Consider the following 18,605-nt stretch of genomic DNA (forward strand, 5'->3'; position numbering starts at 1 on the left):
TCTTGACATTATGATCCGCCCACCTCAGCCTCCCCAAGTGCTGGGATTACAGGCGTGAGCCACCGTGCCCGGCCTTATTTTTATTTTTTTTAGTGATGGGGCCTTGCTCTCTCACTTGGGCTGCGGAGCAGTAGTGCACCCCTTGAACTCCCGGGCTGGAGCAGTCCACCCACCTCAGCTTCCTGAGTAGCTGGGACTACAGGTGCATACCACCATGCCCTGCAGATTTTAAGTGTTTTTGTAGAGAAGGAAGTCTCACTGTTGCCCTGGCTGGTCCCAAACTCCCAGCCTCAAGGGATCCTCGTGCCTTGGCTGGGGATGGCTTTTAAGTTGGGCAGTCAGGAAAAGAAAGAAGGGACCCCTCAGCCAAAAGCTAAAAGAGAAAAGGGAGGCTGTGGCTGTTCGGGGAAAGGGATCCAGGACAGGGAGCGGCCACAGGTGATTCCCCTGCGGTAGTTAGAGATCAAGAGGTAAAGAGGATCAGATGATGCTGAACCTTGTTTGTACGTTTCACGGACTTTCACTCCAGACAAATCTTGTTAAGGTTTTGTTGTGTGGTTGGGCTGCCTTCCCTGCGGCTAAGAAGCCATGGGATGGTGGCTTCCTCGGGGCCTGAAGTGCTGGAGTCGGAACACCAGGCGTTCCAAGGACCTGGGAAGGAGGGTCGGCCACTAAGAGCAGTAACCCACCGAACCCCTTCAGGAGGAGAGGGGCGCTCCTTGGGTAAGGGGACCACGACTTTTGGGAGGTGAAGGTCCTGGAAGGAAAACCGAATACGCTGGTCGTGGCAGTGCGTGCTTGTGGCCCCAGCTACTCGGGAGGCTGTGGTGTGAGGATGGCTTGAGCCCGGGAGTTCGAGACCAGCCTGGCCGACATGGTGGAAACCACTCCCACCCCCGACTAAAACAAAAAAAATAGCCAGGCATGGTGGTGAGCACTTGTACTCCCAGCTACTCGGGAGGCTGAGGAGCCCACCAGGTGGTACAGGTTGCAGTGAGCCGAGTTCACGCAGCTGCACTCGTCTGGGCGACAGAGCGGGACCTTGTCTGAAAAACCATGTACAAAAGCGTGCCTTTTGTGGCGTTCCCCAGTCCCACCCCCACATCAGGGCATCAGGGTTCACACGTGCATTTGCTTCACTGGGCCTCGTTACGGTTCTAATCTGGGAGTTCTCTCCCCACCTTTGGGTGTAAGTGGCACGTTTATTTCCCAGTCTTTTTGTTTTGTTGATGGTGTTTTTCTCCAGATCATGTTTTCGTGCACCTGCGGGGTCGGGCGTGTATATTCTAAGTGTTTTTCCTGTCTTGGACGTAGCCCTCCTTCAGCATGAACGTGTGAAGGGATTGTGCCCAGTGGGTGGGAGAGTGTGGCCTGTGGAATGAGCTGAGCAGAAAGATCATCATGGGGAGAAACTCGTGGTCTAGGGCTGAGGATTTCCCAGCGGAAGAGCCTCTGCCACGTAAGAGGAAGCGGTGGGCTTGTCAGGGCTGATGCTGGTGGGGCGGGGCTGGGCCGGGCCTCCATCAGGTGAGTCCTCAAGAAGGGAGCCACAGGAGGGAGGGGCAGAAGTTGGTAGGTCTGTGATTTGGAGTCGGTGTCCTGCTGTGGCATGGAGGGGGTGGGGCGCGGGCAGTGTGATGGTCCTGCCAGAGCTCAGGACGCCGTCCACGAGGGAGCTCCGGTGGTGGGAGGGAGCAGCCACCTGGCCGGGAACCCAGGGCTCTGGCAGGGTCCTGGGTCTGGGGAGGAGCGGAGTGGCCCCAGGATCGTGGCCAGAGAAGCTATGGAAAGTGGCTCTCCCATCAGGCTGAGAAGCCCAGGGCCCAGCTGAGTTTTGAGAGGGAGGCTGGGTCTATGAGGCACTTCTGGGGCTTGGAGAGGGGTCATGGTGGGCACGCGACTCATCAGCGATGGAGCGTGAACCCCAAGGGTGACGGTGAGGTCCCTAGTGAAGCTCTTGGTGGGGTGGGGTGTGGGGGTTGTGGAAGTTGGTAGGGCACTGGGGTCAGGCCAGGGAGCAGAGTGGGAGGGAGGACCACCCTCAAGAAGGGCCTGTCACCCAGAGATGAGGCATGGGGGTGTGGGAGCGTGCCTCCCTGCCTGCCTTGGTTTGACCAGGGCAGAGGGGCAGTAAGGAAGTCAGAGCCCAGCCAAGCTGATGGGGCCTTGAGGCGCTGTGGCCCTGGGCGCAGGGACAGCTGGTGGTATGGCCATGTGGGTGCGCAGGAGCCGAGGGCGCCGAGTGTCCTGGTTGTTCAGGCTGTGAGCGCAGAGCCTGCAGGTGACGTGCAGGTGAATAAGGAGCAGAGGGGGAGCCCGTCGGCAGGGGTGGAGTTTCCAGCCTGGATCTGGCTGTGTCTGGCTCGAGAGGAGTATACAGTGGATTCCTGTGGGAGGGGCCCACTCCCGCCCCCACCAGTCTCAGGAGGGCATGCTGCTGGGGCCTGAGGGCCAGGCGGAGGGGATGGGCTGTGGCCGGGGTTGTGGTGCAGGCCAGGAGCCAAGGACCTGGGGCACTGCTGCTCTTGGGGGCTTGTGGTTACTGCCCTCTGCAGGAGGGTGTACGCCGGCCAGCGGGAGCACCCTGAAGCTGTGGACAGCACCCAGGCAGAGGCCTCTTCCCAGCTGGGGAGCCGGGCCAGGCCCCGCAGCCCTCACGCCGTCCTGTTTGAGCCGTTCCCTGTTGAGTACAGAGCTGAGCCCAGAGCCCACGGCCCTCCAGGGTTATCTCCCAGCAGCGGCTTCCAGGGGCAGGCCTGGGAACGTGAGTTCCTGACAGACAAAGGCGCTTGACCCGCCATCCTCCCGGTGGGACTGTGAGTGGCAGATGGGCAAGGGGTGCGTCAGGGTTTCTGGGCCGGCTCCAAAGGCTGCTGTCGGCCTCATGGGCAGGAGCCTGGGTCCAGACTGGACAAGGCCAAGCCCAGGCATTGCAAGCTGCAGGTCAGCAGGCACGCCAGGGCTGAGCCGGAGGTTCAGGCCCTCAGGCTGGGAGACGGTGGCCAGCCCGGCAGTAGGCAGTTGATGAGGACAGACCAGGACCTTTCTATACCCACAGCCGTCATCCCCTGAGCAGGGCAGCCTGGCCATCTTGGTCTCCCTCTGTCCGGGAAGGGGACAGCCCAGGGATGACTCGAATGTCATGGAACAGAATTCCAGGCCGGTCCAGCACCCCGGGGGCCTCAGTGGCATTAGCGTCTGCCCTCTGCGGGGGAGGGCCGGACTGAGGGTGGCCCCAGGGTGGCATCTGGCTCCCAGCGCAGCCAGATTCCAGGGATTGGTCATCCAGCACCTCGGGTGTGTTTCAACTTTATTTGTAATACAGTAAAACTGAATGGAGCTGAAAAACCGCCTCACTGAAGCATCAGCCACTAGACCGGCGCACCTGCTGCTTCAGCGCAGACGCTTTGGGGGCCAGGGGCCAGGGCGCCTCCCTGCTCCACGGCCCAAGCCCCAGAGCCAGTCTCGGAGGGCGGCATGTTAGAGGCGGTGCATCCAGCCAGGTCCCGACTCGTCAGCTGGAGGAACAGGGACTCTGGTTGAACAGGAAAGGCCCATGTCTTGCTGTGGCTGCAGTGGCCTTGATTTATACCTGCTGTCGCTCTCACGCTGCCTGTGCCTGGCCTCGCTGGGCGCACCAGAGGCTTCTCACACGTTCCGTCTTCCCCCAGGGCTGTGTGCGCTGCTGGCCTCAGCTCCATGGCTCTTGTGCTGCTTTTTAAATGTATATTTCCGCGAAAGAAAAATCACAGCATGGGGCCGGGCATGGTGGCTCACGTCTGTAATCCCAGCACTTTGGGAGGCCGAGGCGGGTGGATCACGAGGTCAAGAGATCGAGACCATCCTGGTCAACATGGTGAAACCCCGTCTCTACTAAAAATAAAAAAAAAATAGCTGGGCATGGTGGCGCGTGCCTGTAATCCCAGCTACTCAGGAGGCTGAGGCAGGAGAATCGCCTGAACCCAGGAGGCGGAGGTTGCGGTGAGCCGAGATCGCGCCATTGCACTCCAGCCTGGGTAACAAGAGCGAAACTCCGTCTCAAAAAAAAAAAAAAATAATAATTATAAAATGATTTCAGAGCATTTGGAAACTGAAGGAAATAAATCCTTCTCTAAACCTGTAGCTCCCAGTTCTCTGAGGTAATGGTCTAAGTACTGCTCACAGTTTCACAGAAGGGAGCAGGAGGATGGTGTCCACACAGAGAAGGACATGCCCACGCAAGCCTTTCTGATGGACACCAGGCTCTCTCTCAAACCTGGCTTGATGGTTTCTGCCCCTACCGGTAGTGGAGACACATGGTACATTTAAGCATAAGCACCATCTCCCCTAACACCCAGGGAATACTCTATCTTTTCTAACCTTGGTTTCAAGTCCTAGTGACACTGGACAATATCCGTTTTCTTTTCTCCTTATTGAATTATAGCACAGGGTTATAAAAAATAACAGTTGGCCGGGCGCAGTGGCTTACACCTGTAATCCCAGCACTTTGGGAATCCAAGGCAGACAGATCACGAGGTCAGGGGTTCGAGACCAGCCTGACCCACATGGTGAAACCCCGTCTGTACTAAAACTACAAAACATTAGCTGAGCATGGTGGCGCGTGCCTGTAATCCCAGCTACTGGGCGCTGAGGCAGGAGAATTGCCTGAACCCAGGAGGCGGAGGTGGCGGTGAGCCGAGATGGCGCCATTGCACTCCAACCTGGGTGACAAGAGCGAAACCCTGTCTCAAAAAAAAAAAAGTGAAACTTTTGAGTAATAAAAATGAAAAGACTTAAAAAAAAAAGTTATCTCTAGACATAGTCCTTCCTTTCCAGGACGTAATTGCTGTTAACAGTCTGGTGACCTTGCAGGTGCGTTTCTGCGTTTTACATGCTTACATACGCAACTGGAAAACGTGTCTTTTTTCTGTAATCTGTGTTTTTTTAAAAAGTCATACTGCATATTTGGCTGATTTGTCATTGTCACTCACCGTATGTCTTGGGTCTCTTCATGGTGGTGATGTAGGTCTTCATTCATGGGTTCCCAGTAGGATATGGGGTGGAACTGCATTTCCCGATGGGCAACTATCATATTGAGGTTTCCGTTTTTTTGACATTAGAAATAATGCTGTGGAGAACATGCCGTGTGGATGCCTCTGTTCACCCCCATGTGAGTGGTTCCCCAAGGCAGATGTTTCAGAAGTGAATTTGTTGGGTCACGGGTATAGGATGCCTTTGAGTGAGGCCGTGCGCCGTGGCTTATGCCTGTCATCCCAGCAGTTTGGGAGGCCCAGGCGGACAGATGACAAGGTCAGGAGTTCGAGACCAGCCTGGCCAATATGGTGAAACTGTGTCTCTACTGGAAATACAAAACTCTGCTGGGCATGGTGGTGGGTGCGTGTAGTCCCAGCTACTCAGGCGGCTGAGGCAGGAGAATCCCTTGAACCCGGGAGGCAGAGGTTACGGTGAGCCAAGATCACACCACTGCACTCCAGCCTGGGTGACAGAGTGAGACTCTGCCAAAGAAAAAGGAAGTCAAATGCTCAATGATGAAAAATGCCAGGTGGATATGTGAGGGAGAGTGGGGAGGGAGTGTATGTGTGTTATTGTTTTGGAAGTTGCTTTTATTATTTTTTCCCTATTTTTCGTGAGAGAGTCTTGCTCTGTCGCCAGGCCGTATTGCAGTGGTGTGACCTCAGCTCACTGGATCCTCCACCTCCTGGGCTCAAGCCATTCTTCTGCCTCAGTCTCCCAAGTAGCTGGGACTACAGGCGGGCGCCACCACACCCAGCTAATTTTTTCTTTCTTTTTTGTATTTTTAGTAGAGGTGGGTTTGATCCTCTTGGCCAGGATGGTCTCAGTTTCTTGACCTGATAATCCGCCCACCACACCCTCCCCAAGTGCTGGGATTACAGGCATGAGCCACCGTGCCCGGCCTTATTTTTATTTTTTTTAGTGATGGGGTCTTGCTCTCTCACTTGGGCTGCGGAGCAGTAGTGCACCCCTTGAACTCCCGGGCTGGAGCAGTCCACCCACCTCAGCTTCCTGAGTAGCTGGGACTACAGGTGCATACCACCATGCCCTGCAGATTTTAAGTGTTTTTGTAGAGAAGGAAGTCTCACTGTTGCCCTGGCTGGTCCCAAACTCCCAGCCTCAAGGGATCCTCGTGCCTTGGCTGGGGATGGCTTTTAAGTTGGGCAGTCAGGAAAAGAAAGAAGGGACCCCTCAGCCAAAAGCTAAAAGAGAAAAGGGAGGCTGTGGCTGTTCGGGGAAAGGGATCCAGGACAGGGAGCGGCCACAGGTGATTCCCCTGGGGTAGTTAGAGATCAAGAGGTAAAGAGGATCAGATGATGCTGAACCTTGCTTGTAGGTTTCACAGACTTTCACTCCAGACAAATCTTGTTAAGGTTTTGTTGTGTGGTTGGGCTCCATTCCCTGCGGCTAAGAAGCCATGGGATGGTGGCATCCTCGGGGCCTGAAGTGCTGGAGTCGGAACACCAGGCGTTCCAAGGACCTGGGAAGGAGGGCCGGCCACTAAGAGCAGTAGCCCACCAAACCCCTTCAGGAGGAGAGGGGCGCTCCTTGGGTAAGGGGACCACAACTTTTGGGAGGTGAAGGTCCTGGATGGAAAACCGAATACGCTGGTCGTGGCAGTGCGTGCTTGTGGCCCCAGCTACTCGGGAGGCTGTGGTGTGAGGATGGCTTGAGCCCGGGAGTTCGAGACCAGCCTGGCCGACATGGTGGAAACCACCCCCACCCCCGACTAAAACAAAAAAAAATCAGCCAGGCATGGTGGTGAGCACTTGTACTCCCAGCTACTCGGGAGGCTGAGGAGCCCACCAGGTGGTACAGGTTGCAGTGAGCCGAGTTCACGCAGCTGCACTCGTCTGGGTGACAGAGCGGACCTTGTCTGAAAAACCATGTACAAAAGCGTGCCTTTTGTGGCGTTCCCCAGTCCCACCCCCACATCAGGGCATCAGTTCACACGTGCATTTGCTTCACTGGGCCTCGTTACGGTTCTAATCTGGGAGTTCTGTCCCCACCTTTGGGTGTAAGTGGCACGTTTATTTCCCAGTCTTTTTGTTTTGTCGATGGTGTTTTTCTCCAGATCATGTTTTCGTGCACCTGCGGGGTCGGGCGTGTATATTCTAAGTGTTTTTCCTGTCTTGGACGTAGCACTCCTTCAGCGTGAACGTGTGAAGGGATTGTGCCCAGTGGGTGGGAGAGTGTGGCCTGTGGAATGAGCTGAGCAGAAAGATCATCATGGGGAGAAACTCGTGGTCTAGGGCTGAGGATGTCCCAGCGGAAGAGCCTCTGCCACGTAAGAGGAAGCGGTGGGCTTGCCAGGGCTGATGCTGGTGGGGCGGGGCTGGGCCGTGTTTCCATCAGGTGAGTCCTCAAGAAGGGAGCCACAGGAGGGAGGGGCAGAAGTTGGTAGGTCTGTGATTTGGAGTCCGTGTCCTGCTGTGGCATGGAGGGGGTGGGGCGCGGGCAGTGTGATGGTCCTGCCAGTGCCCAGGACGCCGTCCACGAGGGAGCTCTGGTGGTGGGAGGGAGCGGCCACCTGGCCGGGAACCCAGGGCTCTGGGTCTGGGGAGGAGCGGAGTGGCCCCAGGATCGTGGCCAGAGAAGCCATGGAAAGTGGCTCTCCCATCAGGCTGAGAAGCCCAGGGCCCAGCTGAGTTTTGAGAGGGAGGCTGGGTCTATGAGGCACTTCTGGGGCTTGGAGAGGGGTCATGGTGGGCACGAGACTCATCAGCGATGGAGCGTGAACCCCAAGGGTGACGGTGAGGTCCCTGGTGAAGCTCTTGGTGGGGTGGGGTGTGGGGGTTGTGGAAGTTGGTAGGGCACTGGGGTCAGGCCAGGGAGCAGAGTGGGAGGGAGGACCACCCTCAAGAAGGGCCTGTCACCCAGAGATGAGGCGTGGGGGTGTGGGAGCATACCTCCCTGCCTGCCTTGGTTTGACCAGGGCAGAGGGGCAGTAAGGAAGTCAGAGCCCAGCCAAGCTGATGGGGCCTTGAGGCGCTGTGGCCCTGGGCGCAGGGACAGCTGGTGGTATGGCCATGTGGGTGCGCAGGAGCCGAGGGCGCCGAGTGTCCTGGTTGTTCAGGCTGTGAGCGCAGAGCCTGCAGGTGACGTGCAGGTGAATAAGGAGCAGAGGGGGAGCCCGTCGGCAGGGGTGGAGGCTCCAGCCTGGATCTGGCTGTGTCTGGCTCGAGAGGAGTATACAGTGGATTCCTGTGGGAGGGGCCCACTCCCGCCCCCACCAGTCTCAGGAGGGCATGCTGCTGGGGCCTGAGGGCTGGGCGGAGGGGATGGGCTGTGGCCGGGGTTGTGGTGCAGGCCAGGAGCCAAGGACCTGGGGCACTGCTGCTCTTGGGGGCTTGTGGTTACTGCCCTCTGCAGGAGGGTGTACGCCGGCCAGCGGGAGCACCCTGAAGCTGTGGACAGCACCCAGGCAGAGGCCTCTTCCCAGCTGGGGAGCCGGGCCAGGCCCCGCCGCCCTCACGCCGTCCCGTTTGAGCAGTGCCCTGTTGAGTACAGAGCTGAGCCCAGAGCCCACGGCCCTCCAGGGGTATCTCCCAGCAGCGTCTGCCAGGGGCAGGCCTGGGAACGTGAGTTCCTGACAGACACAGGCGCTTGACCCGCCATCCTCCCGGTGGGACTGTGAGTGGCAGATGGGCAAGGGGTGCGTCAGGGTTTCTGGGCCGGCTCCAAAGGCTGCTGTGGGCCTCATGGGCAGGAGCCTGGGTCCAGACTGGACAAGGCCAAGCCCAGGCATTGCAAGCTGCAGGTCAGCAGGCACGCCAGGGCTGAGCCGGAGGTTCTGGCCCTCAGGCTGGGAGACGGTGGCCAGCCCGGCAGTAGGCAGTTGATGAGGAAGGACCAGGACCTTCCTATACCCACAGCCGTCATCCCCCGAGCAGGGCAGCCTGGCCATCTTGGTCTCCCTCTGTCCGGGAAGGGGATAGCCGAGGGATGACTCGAATGTCGGGGAACAGAAGTCCAGGCCGGTCCAGCACCCCGGGGGCCTCAGTGGCATTAGCGTCTGCCCTCTGCGGGGGAGGGCCGGACTGAGGGTGGCCCCAGGGTGGCATCTGGCTCCCAGCGCAGCCAGATTTCCAGGGACTGGTCATCCAGCACCTCGGGTGTGTTGCAGCTTTATTGTTAATACAGTAAAACTGAATAGAGCTGAAAAACAGCCTCACTGAAGCATCAGCCACTAGACCGGTGCACCTGCTGCTTCAGCGCAGACGCTTTGGGGGCCAGGGGCCAGGGCGCCTCCCTGCTCCTCGGCCCAAGCCCCAGAGCCAGTCTCGGAGGGCGGCATGTTAGAGGCGGTGCATCCAGCCAGGTCCCGACTCGTCAGCTGGAGGAACAGGGATTCTGGTTGAACAGGAAAGGCCCATGTCTTGCTGTGGCTGCAGTGGCCTTGATTTATACCTGCCGTCGCTCTCGCGCTGCCTGTGCCTGGCCTCGCTGGGCGCACGAGAAATCCCCCAGGGCTGTGTGCGCTGCAAACCTCAGCTCCATGGCTCTTGTGCTGCTTTTTAAATGTGTATTTCCCCGAACGAAAAATCACAGCATGGGGCCGGGCATGGTGGCTCAGGTCTGTAATCCCAGCACTTTGGGAGGCCGAGGCGGGTGGATCACGAGGTCAAGAGATCGAGACCATCCTGGTCAACATGGTGAAACCCCGTCTCTACTAAAAATAAAATAAAAATAGCTGGGCATGGTGGCGCGTGCCTGTAATCCCAGCTACTCAGGAGGCTGAGGCAGGAGAATCGCCTGAACCCAGGAGGCGGAGGTTGCGGTGAGCCGAGATCGCGCCATTGCACTCCAGCCTGGGTAACAAGAGCGAAACTCCGTCTCAAAAAAAAAAAAAAAAAGAAAAAGCACAGCATTAACTGTCAGGTCAGCCATCGGTCACGCACGGGTCTGCAGCTTTACGCTGCCCTGGTAGCTGTCAGCACAAATTGATTCTCTGTCACCTCCAAACAGCCCCCCAGCCGCCCCACTTCCGGCCCCTGCACCCAGCGCTTTGCTCTGTCTCTGGACGTGGCCGTTGGAGAGACGTCACACACGTGACTCCTGCTGTGTGCAGCTGTTGCGTCTCTCTTGTCAGTGCAGTGTCACCAGGGTCCATCCAGGGTGGACGCCATGTCTGTGCCTCCTGCCTTTTAAGGCTCAGGACAGTCCCGTTGCAAGGATGGGGCATCTATGACCTCCCTGCCATCGGTTCACGGACACCGGGGGCTTCTGCCCTTCAGCTGTGAACAGGCTCCCGGGAACACGTGTGTAGGTATGTGAGTCTCTGCTTCCAATTTCCAAGAGGAGGTTTGCGAGTCTTCTAAGAATGCCACGTGTAGCTTGTTGAGGGGCCTGCGGCTGTCCCACCCATTCCCCAGGCAGCATCGCAGGAGGGCTCCCATTTCTGCGCATCCTCCCCAGCGCTGTTTTTGCCCACAGCCATCCTAACGGTGTGACGTGGTCCCTTGGGGTTGTTCCAGTTTGTGTCCCCATCATCAGTGATGCAGCATGTTTTCCGTTGCTTCTGGTCTTTGCAGAAGTGTCTGTTCAATCCTTTGCTTTTTTTTTTTTGACATGGAGTCTCGCTCTGTCACCCAGGCTGGAGTGCAGTGGCAAGATGTCGGCTCACTGCAACCTCTGCCTCCCGGGTTTAAGTGATGGTGCAGCCTCAGCCTCCCAAGTAGCTGGACCTAGGTGCGCAGCACCACACCCAGCTGATTTTTGTATTTTCAGTCGAGACAGGGTTTCACCATGTTAGCCAGGATGGTCTGGACCTCCTGACCTCATGATCTGCCTGCCTGGGATGACAGGCATGGGCCGCTGTGCCCAGACCACGTTTTCCAACCCGCGTATAGCTGTGAACTTCGATCTCATCAGGGGCTTTGCCGATCATGTAAGTTTCCTGTAAATATGGGGGCTTTTCCTTTTTATGTCTCAAGGTACTTCCTAACTCACACTGTGATTTCTTCTTTGACCATCGTTTAAGACTAAGCCAGGCGCAGTGGCTCATGCCTGTAATCTGAGAACTTTGGGAGGCTGAGGCAGGAGATCACCTGAGGTCAGGAGTTTGAGACTTGGCCAACATGATGAAAACCCATCTCTATTAATAATACAAAAATTAGCCAAGTGGGGTGGCGGGCATCTGCAATCCCAGCTACTCGGGAGGCGGCGACAGGAGAATCGCTTGAACCCAGAAGGTGGAGGTTGCAGTGAGCCACAGATCATGCCATTGCCCTCCAGCCTGGGCGACAGAACAAGACTCTGTCAAAAAAAAAAAAAAAAAGACTGTCTTGTTTTACTTATTTTCCATTTGCTCTTCTTTTAACTTCCAGTTTCCCTGCTTTGTGATCAAAAGATAATTTCTTTTAAGACCAGTTTTGAGGCTGAGTGCAGTGCCACGCCTGTAGTCCCAGCACTTTGGGGGCCAAGGTGGGCGGATCTCTTCAGGCCAGGAGTTCAGAACCAGCCTGGCCAACTGGGTGAAACCCCGTTTCTACAAAAATTAGCTGGGTAGGATGGTGGGTGCCTGTAACCCCAGCTACTCAGGAAGCTGAGGCTGCAGTGAGCCGAGATTGAGTCACTGCCCTCCAGCATGGGCGACGGAGCGAGACTCTGTCTCCAAACACAAAAAGACCAAATTTGTGATGTAGCATGTAGTCTCTCCTTGAAAAAAAAATTCCACATGCACCTAAAAAAATGTGTATTCGCTGTTGTGTGGAGTGTTCTGGGAGGCGTGTGGGGGGCCTGTCTCCTCATGGATCTTCCTTTTGGTGGTGCTGTCGCATTAGAAATCGGGTATCAGGCTGCGCAGTGGCTCATGCCTGTAACCCCGGCACTTTGGGCGGCTGAGGCAGGTGGATCACATGAGGCCAGGAGTTCAAGATCAGCCCGACCAACATGGTGAAACCCCATCTCTACAAAAATAAGCTGGGCATGATGGCGGGTGCTTGTAATCCTGGCTACTGGAGAGGCAGAGGCAGGAGAATTACTTGAACCTGGGAGGTGGCGGTTACAGCTGAGATTGCACCACTGCACTCCAGCCTGGGCGACAGAGCCAGACTCTGTCTCAGAAACACAAAAAAAGAAGTGGGGCATCACTGTCTCCTGCCCGTGCTGCCGCCACGTGGTTGGTGGCACGTGCATGGATAACTGCGCATCGCATCGTGGCTCACTGACCCTCGGTCAGTGCGTAACACCTTTGTCTCCTAATCGTCTCGGCCACTCTGCTCTCTGGCTGTTTACATGGATAGTTTTCCACACCTTCACCGTCAACCTATTTGTCTTTAACGTTGGTCTTTCACGCCGGGCGCGGTGGCTCACGCCTGTAACCCCAGCACCTGGGAGACCAAGGCGGGTGGATCACTTGAGGTCAAGAGTTAGCAACCAGCCTGGCCAACACAGTGAAACTCTGTCTCTACTGAAAATAAAAAAGTTAGCTGGGCATGCTGGTAACACCTGTAATCCCAGCTACTCAGGAGGCTGAGGCAGGAGAATTACTTAAACCCAGGAGTTGGAGGTTGCGGTCAGCCGAGATGGTGCCATTGCACTCCAGCCTGGGGTGACAAGAGTTAGACTGTCTCAAAAATCATCATCATCATCTAATGCCTGATGATCTGAGCTGCAGGTTTCCTCCCCACACCTCGCACCCCCCAGCCCTGGGTGGTGGGAACCTGCTTTCCAAATGAAATCAGTTCCTGGTGCCAAAAAGGTGGGGGACTGCTGTGTTCAGACCTGCAGGTTTACAGACCACAGCGAGGAGGAGAATGGCCTTTAACTGACCCACGCACTTCCCTGTTCCAGGGCCTTCTGTCTCCTCCGGATGGGCTGCTGTCTGCCCACTTTCCTGGGTGGCACACAGGACTGCCGCTGCCCAGCTCCTGAAGCTTTTGTTTACCTGGGCGTGTCCGCTCTTCTTTGGAGACAGGGCCTTGCTCTGTTGCCCAGGCTGGAGTGCAGTGGTGCAGTCACAGTTCACTGCAGCCTCCGCATCTCCTCGGCTCGAGGGAAGCCTCCCACCTCAGCCTCCCAAGTACCTGCGATTACATGTGCACACCTCTACACCCAGCTAATGGTGGGTGGGTGTGTTGGTGTAGACACGGGGTCTCGAAATGTTGCCCAGGCTGGTCTCATGCTCCTGGCCTCAAGCGATCCCTCCGCCTTGGCCTCCCAAAGTGCTGGGATTACAAATGTGATCCACGGCACCAAGCCTCCACTCTCATTTTTGGAGGGCTACTTTCCTGAATGTAGAATTCTGTTTGCCAGTCTCTCCCATGGAATGGGACCCCCTTTCCTGAGTCTTTGAACGTCTTGTGCTTTTTGTTGGTAACCGGTCCTTTGAAAACATTCCTCTCCATCAGTCTTTGCTCACGGGTTCTGTGCTTGAGCCTGGGGATCAGCGTGAGGTCAAAGAGCAAGCTCTTCGGTCTCGTCTCAGCCTGCTGCTGCGATTCCCAGGTTCCTGTGTGCGTGGCTGCCGCAGAGTGCCTTCATTTCTGGAGACCTGCCCCAGGCCTCTGTGGGTCTGCCGTCCCTGCTGCTCTCTCCTGAGCGACTGGCCCTCCTGACATCTGAGTAGGGCAGAGCAAGGCCGGTCCCCTGGGCAGCCCCGGCCAGGCCAGGGTTCGGTGCCGAGGCCCTCCCGGTGCCATGTGTGGGCGCAGGAGAGCTCGGTCTACTGCCTTGAAGGTTGCTCTGTGCTGATGGGGTGACCCCTCCTGTGAGGTGAGCTCAGTTGGCTGGGGTTCTCATTTTCACGGAGAAAGAATCTCAGAGCTTCCTGGTCTGGCGTTTGCTGCCACTGATAAAGCTCTGGTTGAGTCGATTTTCATCCCCCGTGGCTCTGCTCCGGCCACTTTCACAGCTTCTCTTCCAGGGCCCGTGCATCTCTCCCGACTCTCCGGCAAGTGCTTCAGCCTGGTGGAGTCCACGTGAGTGCAGCGTGGGTATGAGGGTGGGCTGGGCGCAGCCTGGGGACCTCCCTTATGCCACCTGTGCCCCCAGGTACAAGTACGAGTTCTGTCCATTCCACAACGTGACCCAGCACGAGCAGACCTTCCGCTGGAACGCCTACAGCGGGATCCTTGGGTGAGCGGGGCCGGGACAGGGGTCTGCAGCAGTCCAGCTCCCCACCCAGCCTCACACGCCGCGCCATGTCCCCCCAGCATCTGGCACGAGTGGGAGATTGCCAACAACACCTTCACGGGCATGTGGATGAGGGACGGCGATGCCTGCCGGTCCCGGAGCCGGCAGAGCAAGGTGAGGTCTCAGACAGGAGTGTTGGAAGAGGGGCCCTAGCCTCCCCAGCCCACTCACCCACCCGACTTCCCTCCCCAGGTAGAGCTGACGTGTGGAAAAAGCAACCGGCTGGCCCATGTGTCCGAGCCCAGCACCTGTGTGTACGCGCTGACGTTCGAGACGCCCCTCGTCTGCCACCCCCACTCCTTGCTAGGTAGGGGTTTGAGTGCAGCTGAGCCCAGCTGCGTTGTCCTCGTACTCAGCCCTGCCGCAGGTTGGGGTGGCCAGGGTTGGGACACAAGGTGCAGCTCAGCCTGGCTTCTCTTGGGTCCTCAGTGTACCCAGCCCTGCCAGAGGCCCTGCAGCGGCGGTGGGACCAGGTGGAACAGGACCTGGCCGACGAGCTGATCACCCCCCAGGTGAGCGGGCACTCGGGGCGGCCCCAGGTGGGCCTGGCTGAGAGCTGGGTGCTGCCCCCCGCGTCCTCCACCTGCAGGGCCATCAGAAGTTGCTGCAGACACTCTTTGAGGATGCCGGCTACTTGAGAAGCCCAGAAGATGAACCCCCAGAGCTGGAGGGAGGTCCTGATGGCTTGGGGTTTGAGACCCTGGAAAACTGCAGAAAGGTACGGTCTTGGGGGCAGGGGCAGGGGCAGCAGCCTACCCCCCGTGGCCTGGCCTTGCCCTTCCACTCGTTTTGCCGTAGGCTCATAAAGAACTGTCAGAGGAGCTGAAAAGGCTGAAAGGTCTGCTCACCCAGCACGGCATTCCCCATGCAAAGCCCACAGGTGAGTCCCGCCCCACCCCAGCACCCGCTGCCTATGGGTCCAGATCAGGACCTGCCACCTGTTCTTTTGGCAGAAACCTCTAGCTTGGAGCACTTAGGCCACAAGACGCCCAGACCGGGGCCTCCAGAGCAGCTGCGGGGCGACCCGGGCCTGCGTGGGAGCTTGTGAGCCTCTGGTGTAAAGAGCCCCACAGAGAAGCCAGCCGGGAACCTCCAGGGACCAGCCAGGCAGGCTTGTGCTCAGAGAAGCAGACAAAACAAAGATTCAAGGTTTTAATTCCCATACTGATAAAAATAATTCCATGAATTCTGTAAACCACTGCATAAATGCTATAGTGTAAAAAACTTAAGTGTTACCTTTAAACAGTCACTACAAGTAAATGATTATGCATCATAAATACTACCTTCTGGGTTAAGAAAATTCCATTCAATTAACATTCTCATCTAAATAGATTGAGGCTTCCATAAATTAATCCACGTGACACGTCCACATGGAACGAGGTCTGCTGACCACAGTTACACACACGTCGTGACGCCAATGTTATCACGGCTACTATTGAACACTCGAGTTACAGGCAACAAGACCACGGCGGGACCAGCCACCACCCGGCTCCCACAGCCAGGGCCCGCCCGGCCACAGGCGGGAGCCACCGAGCCTGCCTCCAGCTCAGCACCTTCCAGCCACTGCTGTGCACCTCGACCACTCAGGATCCGTACCCGAGGCCTCGGCCCTCAAGACCAGAGTCGGGTGAGGAAGGGCCCAGGACCTGGGGCCCCAGGATCCTGCCTCTGTTTCTGACCCCAGTGGTGCCCGTGTGTCCCGGGCCACTCTTTGGTCTTTCCACCGCACTCCTGTCCTCAGAGCCAGTATTGATCTGGGGGTGATCCTCCAGATCACCTCCATCATCTCTCAGCCCTCGCCCCCAGCACCACCACCTGGAAACTGAGCCCTGGAGATGCCTGAGGGGCAGCTGCCACCTGGTTCCCAGAAAGAGCACAGCAGCCGCGGACAAGGGCTCAGCTACCCCTGACTGCTGACAACCAGGGGACCCCTGGGCAGGCACCACATATCCCACAAAAGCCCAGAGGCCCAAAATGGGAACCAAGTGCATAAACACTAATGAAAACAAAGGATTTTAAACACTGATGACGGGAGCACAAAATATACGTAATTTCTAGATACTGAGCTAATAAATCATCACTATCATTAAAAACAGAACAGCCACTAAAACCAAGTCAACAGTTAGTTAGCTGTAGCGGACTAGCGCAGAATGTCACAGATCCACTTCCTTTAAAATGACAATGTGGCTACCAGCTTGTCTTACATTAAAAAGTTCTTAAACCTCCTACTGTATTAAATACATTCCAATTTGGTCACTAATAAAATTTTTACCGAGCATTTTGCACTTTTAAAAAAATGCTATTGAAAGTCTTTGGCAAAGCCATGGGCCAGGAGAACTGCCCTGGTGCCGCCTCCCGCTCCCTCACACCCCGTGTGGCCTCGCGGACAGCCAGGCTGCCGTCACGTGGACGCCTACACCTGCTCAACTCCCAGGGACAATCCCAGGCCTGAGCAGAAAAGGTCGTCATGGGGACGTGTTCTTAGTCGAGTTTCTGCTACGGCCAGAAGCCACGCCGTCGCTCCAGGGCGGACGGACACGGGGCCACAGCAGAGCCGGGACTGTGCAGGCTGCCTCCCGCACGTGCTCCAGGCTGCTGAGGGACTGGGTCCTCTGTATGACTTCACTGGCCACATGGATGAGCTTCGGTAATACCTGGCAGTACAGCGCAGGTGACTGTCACACACACCCAGTGCCCTGGACTCTGGCACACACCACGGCTCGAGCATCTCCTACTCGAGCAGGACCGGGGATGGTCACAGGTGCCAGGGAGGCAATCCTCCAAGGAGTTACAGAGCACCATTGCCTATGACAGAGCTAAGTCACCAGAAGACAACTGCCCTTTTCTTTTTGCGACGGAGTCCCGCGCGTACCAGGCTGGAGTGCAGTGGCGAGATATCAGTTCGCTGCAATCTCCACCTTCTGGGTTCAAGCCATTCTCGGGCTCAGCCTCCCCAGTAGCTGAGGCCACAGGTGCCTGCCACCCCGGCCAGCTACATTTTGTATTTTCAGTAGAGACAGTTTCACCTTGTTGGCCAGGCTGGTCTCGAACTCCTGATGTTAGGTGAGCCTCCCAGCTCAGCCTCCCACAGTGCTAGGATTACAGGCGTGAGCCACCACGCCCGGCCAGAAGACAGCTTGTTAAAAGAGTAATTCTCAAATCTCTGATGTCTGGTCCCTCGGCTGCATTTTTCCTTAGTATCAAACTGCCTTTCAGAGGTTCAAGGGAGGAAATAAAAGCAGTTTAAAAGATGTTCCTACACTTGTTTTCAAGGCACAGGCACTGAGAAAACGTGGCCACAGATCACAGAAATGCAGGCCTGGGCTCTCCTGCCCCACACCATGATGGTGGAACGCAGACTCCAGCGCCACGCACACACGCACGGGCTTAGGAAAGCTTAGCTCCTTCCAGAAAGTTAGTCTCTTAGTAATCACTCTGCTTATAAATACTATTTGCACTTAATTGGAAACTGTAAAAATCCTAGGTCTGGCTACTAGAGAAACGCTCATTTCCTAAGTACTAGTTTCGGAATAGGAAATCTAGAGTATTTAGCATACTATGAATTAACCACGGATAGGAAATGTTTAAGTTCACAGTACACGTATAAAGCTTCATATTGTCGCATATTAAAAACAGGAATGTAGAAAGCAGCTCAGAGCAATTTAGAACCTCTACCTAAATTCCTCAGTCCACAAAGTGCTTCGAGACCCCACCTCCCAGTGGCCCGGTCACAGCAGTGTCAGGACCACCAAGCACCCACGCCGACCCCCGAGGCACCAGGCCCCGCGAGGACAGGCAAGTGGGTTCTGTGGGTTTGCTTTTAAGGTCTTTGAGGAAAATACCTTGAAACCGTCGCTGGGCCTAGAGAGGTGATCATGTTACCAGGAGGGCTGCTGGGCCGAACGTGGGCGCGAGCGGTGACAACGTGGCTGTGGTCACGAGGAGCACTGGAGCCAGGGTGCCCACCAGGAGGCAGCCTTCCCTGCTGAGGTCACCACCGCAGGGGCTGGCCCTCGCAGTAGGGACACTCAGGCGCGCTGGCTGCACAGGGCTCACATAGGACACGATGCTGGCAGGGCCGCAGGATGGCACCGTGGGCTCGTTCCCGGCAGGCCACACACTGCTTGGTGCGGAGCTGGAAGATCACCTGCAGGGCCAGAACAACAGTGGGGTCAGGAGGCCCCTGCCCAGGCCGGGCCAGCTAGGGAGCCCAAGGACCTTCTGAGCAGGACCCAGCATCTCGGGCCACCCGGCCACCAGCCACAGAGACAGGGTCAAGGAGACGCCCCGGCCAAGGCCACCTCAGAGAGAAGGGCGGCTGCGGGATGAGATGCTCTGTCTCAAGAGCTGTGGGCAGAGGATGGCCTCCTGGGGCCACCACAGACATGGCAGTGGCTGGACAGGACAGGCCCAAAGCCCCTGGCAGCTGGGCAACCAGGATGTGGGCTACTCAG

The 18,605-nt window shown here is 57.0% G+C and overlaps 2 protein-coding genes across 14 annotated transcripts in view; one reads left to right on the top strand and one right to left on the bottom strand.

Moving 5' to 3' along the window:
- The window catches only part of GNPTG (N-acetylglucosamine-1-phosphate transferase subunit gamma), a 34,610-nt gene that overhangs the window by 14,481 nt on the left and 1,524 nt on the right, over window positions 1-18,605 (top strand). Inside the window, exons 4-12 of one of the 6 annotated variants that reach the window (XR_013524505.1) lie at window positions 13,871-13,937; window positions 14,011-14,094; window positions 14,172-14,265; window positions 14,344-14,458; window positions 14,581-14,663; window positions 14,741-14,869; window positions 14,950-15,031; window positions 15,105-15,300; window positions 15,483-17,402. Coding sequence is in view for 4 of the 6 variants with exons in the window: in XM_078344272.1 (XP_078200398.1) it covers window positions 13,871-13,937; window positions 14,011-14,094; window positions 14,172-14,265; window positions 14,344-14,458; window positions 14,581-14,663; window positions 14,741-14,869; window positions 14,950-15,031; window positions 15,105-15,199 (749 nt within the window). In the remaining 2 variants the exon portion in view is untranslated. Of the gene's footprint in view, window positions 1-13,870; window positions 13,938-14,010; window positions 14,095-14,171; window positions 14,266-14,343; window positions 14,459-14,580; window positions 14,664-14,740; window positions 14,870-14,949; window positions 15,032-15,104; window positions 17,403-18,605 lie in introns of those variants that run through there. The other 5 variants (XR_004731621.3, XM_002755752.6, XM_078344272.1 and 2 more) reach the window with 5 other exon arrangements.
- Window positions 15,290-18,605, bottom strand: part of LOC100412883 (putative E3 ubiquitin-protein ligase UNKL) — a 43,785-nt gene continuing 40,469 nt past the window's right edge. For 7 of the 8 annotated variants that reach the window (XM_078344257.1, XM_078344264.1, XM_078344261.1 and 4 more), the window contains one exon: window positions 15,290-18,298. In XM_078344257.1, coding sequence (XP_078200383.1) covers window positions 18,143-18,298 — 156 coding nt within the window. In that variant the 3' untranslated portion in view covers window positions 15,290-18,142. The remainder of the gene's footprint in view (window positions 18,299-18,605) is intronic. The other variant, XM_078344265.1, reaches the window with a different exon arrangement.

This window comes from Callithrix jacchus, chromosome 12 (assembly GCF_049354715.1).
Source record: "Callithrix jacchus isolate 240 chromosome 12, calJac240_pri, whole genome shotgun sequence".
NCBI lineage: Eukaryota > Metazoa > Chordata > Mammalia > Primates > Cebidae > Callithrix > Callithrix jacchus.